Source organism: Citrus clementina, unplaced genomic scaffold (assembly GCF_000493195.1).
Source record: "Citrus clementina cultivar Clemenules unplaced genomic scaffold, Citrus_clementina_v1.0 scaffold_1, whole genome shotgun sequence".
NCBI classification, from domain to species: domain Eukaryota; kingdom Viridiplantae; phylum Streptophyta; class Magnoliopsida; order Sapindales; family Rutaceae; genus Citrus; species Citrus x clementina.
This window is the reverse complement of record NW_006263303.1, coordinates 4895973-4899287: the sequence shown is the minus strand read 5'-3', so window position 1 is coordinate 4899287 and position 3315 is coordinate 4895973. Positions and strand designations below refer to the sequence as shown.

Below are 3315 nucleotides of genomic sequence, written 5' to 3'. Positions count from 1 at the left end.
AAAGGCAAACACACTAACAACAAGTACACCAACAGAAACAAAAGAAGATAAGAAGCAAAGAACATAAAAAGGCTGCTCCCACAACACTCTCTAGCTTTGCTTACTTTGCTTCTCTTGCAGCTGGCTTACAACATTTTAAAGAAAAATTATTACCACTCTTTAATTATCTTTTTTTTTGTTTATTTGTTTGGAAACATGGAGCTAGAAGAACTGTTGTTGTTCATCATCAACTACTGGTTGAAGGTAGTAGTGATTTGTTTGATGGTGTTGTTTTTGGTGTTAAAGGTAGCAAAGGGTCTTTGGTGGACACCACGAAGAATTGAAGACCATTTCTCAAAGCAAGGGATCAGAGGCCCTCCTTATCATTTCTTCATTGGAAATGTTAAAGAACTTGTGGGCATGATGCTTAAGGCTTCTTCTCAACCTATGCCTTGTTCTCACAACATTCTCCCTAGAGTCCTCTCCTTTTACCATCACTGGAAGAAAATCTATGGTACTTAAATTTCATCACATTCTTACATTTTAATTAGTTATTATCATTAAAAAAAAAAAAAACTCTTCTTCTTCTTCTTCTTCTTCTTCTCTTTCGTTATTTGGAAAAACAATTAAAAAGTTCTAAAGCTAAGAGTTGGTTTTGATGTTCATGATTAAAGAAGGTGGTGATGTTGTTTCTTTGGCTTTGGTTTAGTAGTCATATCCTTCAAGATTGTGGCTTTTGAGTTTTGATTGAAAGCTTTACATTCTTTTTTTTTTTTTTTCTTTTTTTGATTTTGGCTACTTCTTTTTTAAAAAACTTTTTCAGAACTTTTCTGAGCTTTGATGCTTTGATGTTGAAGTTCAATAAGTTCAGAGATTTTGGACTGTCCACTACTCTTTGCTTTCGACTTTCTCTCTCTTTCCTCCTCATGAAATATTTAAATTAAATCCAAAAAACTTTTTTTTTCTTAATCAAAATTCTATTTGCTAATAATTTTTTTTTTTAAGTTGCATTGATCCCTTTTTTTTTGTTTTTGTTTTTGTTTTTTGCTTGCAGTTATACACACACACACACACACACACACCCTCTCTCAGTATTTTTTTGTTTTATTGGATCTTGAATTTTGATAATGAAATTGTCTTCTTCTTCCTCTCCTTCTTCTTAGTCTTCTCTTAGTAGGGTCTACGCTGTTTCTGAATTTAATTAATGTGGTGTGTTCATTTCTCTTTCAGCTAACTCCATTTTTACTACTTGAGGTTGTTTAGTTATGCCTATTTGGGTGGTAATGTAAAAAGCGTTTTATTTTTTTATTTTTTTTATATCTCTTTTATAACTTATAACAAACATTTAATGCCCACCAAAACCATCATCATCAATTTTTTGTTCTTTTTTTGGGTTTAAAATTTGGGGGTGGTCATTCATTGTAATAATTGAAATTAAATTGTAGGTGGCACATTTCTTGTGTGGTTCGGACCCACGGTGCGACTGGCCGTCTCGGATCCCGACCTCATCCGTGAAGTGTTCACGTCCAAGTCCGAATTGTATGAGAAAAATGAAGCAAACCCACTCGTTAAACAGCTCGAAGGCGATGGTCTCCTCAGCCTCAAAGGTGAAAAATGGGCTCACCATCGAAAGATCATCACCCCCACTTTCCATATGGAAAATCTCAAAGTGAGTCCCTCTAGCTACCACTAAAAATTAAAAATAAATAAATAAATAAATAATCTCTAATATTTTTCATTTTCTGGTTCCTGCTGGGCCGATGTTGTGGGGGCGTGGGTAGTTGTTGGTGCCAGTGGTGGCAAAAAGCGTGACGGATATGTTGGACAAATGGGTAGCAATGTCAAAATCAGGCAGTGTAGAAGTTGAAGTCTCCGAATGGTTTCAGCTTCTAACAGAAGACGTGATTACAAGAACTGCATTCGGCAGCAGCTATGAAGATGGCAAGGCCATTTTCCGTTTACAAGCCCAGCAAATGGAGCTTGCTGCTGAGACTTTCCGTAAAGTCTTCATCCCTGGCTACAGGTACCTCAATCGTACACACACATACATAATAACTCAATATAGATAGATAGTATAGATACATACATCGTTAATAATCTATCTAATTGATGGTTGTTATTTGTTTCAGATTTTTGCCGACAAAAAGGAACATAAGCTCATGGAAACTTGACAAGCAGATCAAGAGATCACTAACGAAGTTGATCGAGAAGAGAAAAGCGAATGGGAATAGCAAGAATAAGACGATGATGGCGACGGCGATGCCGCAGGAGGAACAAGAAAAGGGACCAAAAGATTTGTTAGGGCTAATGATTCAAGCATCATCGAATTCCTCCTCCAACATAACAGATTATGACATAATTGAAGAGTGCAAGAGCTTCTTCTTTGCTGGCAAACAGACCACATCCAATCTGCTGACGTGGACAACCGTCCTTCTAGCTATGCACCCACACTGGCAGGTGCTAGCACGTGAGGAGGTTCTAAGGGTGTGTGGATCACGTGACTTACCCACCAGAGATGATGTTGCAAAGCTTAAGACCGTAAGTAAAAACTATACATAAATTATGAAAACCCCACTCTCTCTCCCTCTTCTTGATTCTTGTGTAAAGACAAAACCACCCCTCGTTTTTGTCTCTTTCTACTTGGTTCGTTTTCTTTTACATAAATAATAATAATAATAATTAGTATAATAATTATTATTATTACTACAACACAAGCATAAACATAACCGAAACAACAAGAACCCTGCCCGCTTTTTCCTTTACGTTAGTACTTCCATTTTTTTTTTTTTTTGGTTTAATGTTTATGTTTAAAAAATAATATTATTAATAAATAAATTTATATCTGGTGTGCAGCTAAGCATGATACTAAATGAATCCCTTCGATTGTATCCGCCAATAATCGCGACGATCAGACGGGCCAAGGCCGACGTGGAGTTGGGTGGATACAAGATACCGCGTGGGACCGAGTTGCTGATACCAATCCTGGCCGTTCATCACGACCAAGCAATTTGGGGAAGTGAGGCAAACGATTTCAATCCAGCTAGATTCTCAGAGGGAGTGGCCCGGGCAGCGAAGCATCCAGTGGGGTTCATACCATTCGGCCTTGGGGTCCGCACCTGCGTTGGACAAAATCTAGCCATCTTGCAAACCAAGCTAGCCCTTGCCATCATACTCCAACGCTTCTCATTTCGTTTGGCCCCATCGTATCAACATGCACCAACGGTCCTGATGCTACTATACCCACAATACGGTGCACCCATCATCTTTCAACATTTGCCAAATAATGTTGATGATCCCTCCGTTGATCCCCAGCGTCATCATCGATGATCCCCCCCC

At 38.2% G+C, this 3315-nt stretch overlaps 1 protein-coding gene across 1 annotated transcript; it reads left to right on the top strand.

Moving 5' to 3' along the window:
- Window positions 1-3315, top strand: LOC18054829 (cytochrome P450 734A1). Its single transcript, XM_006450940.2, has 5 exons — window positions 1-493; window positions 1425-1648; window positions 1761-2002; window positions 2109-2517; window positions 2833-3315. Exons 1-5 carry the CDS (start codon window positions 196-198, stop codon window positions 3304-3306), a joined length of 1647 nt encoding a protein of 548 aa, XP_006451003.1. The 5' UTR covers window positions 1-195; the 3' UTR covers window positions 3307-3315.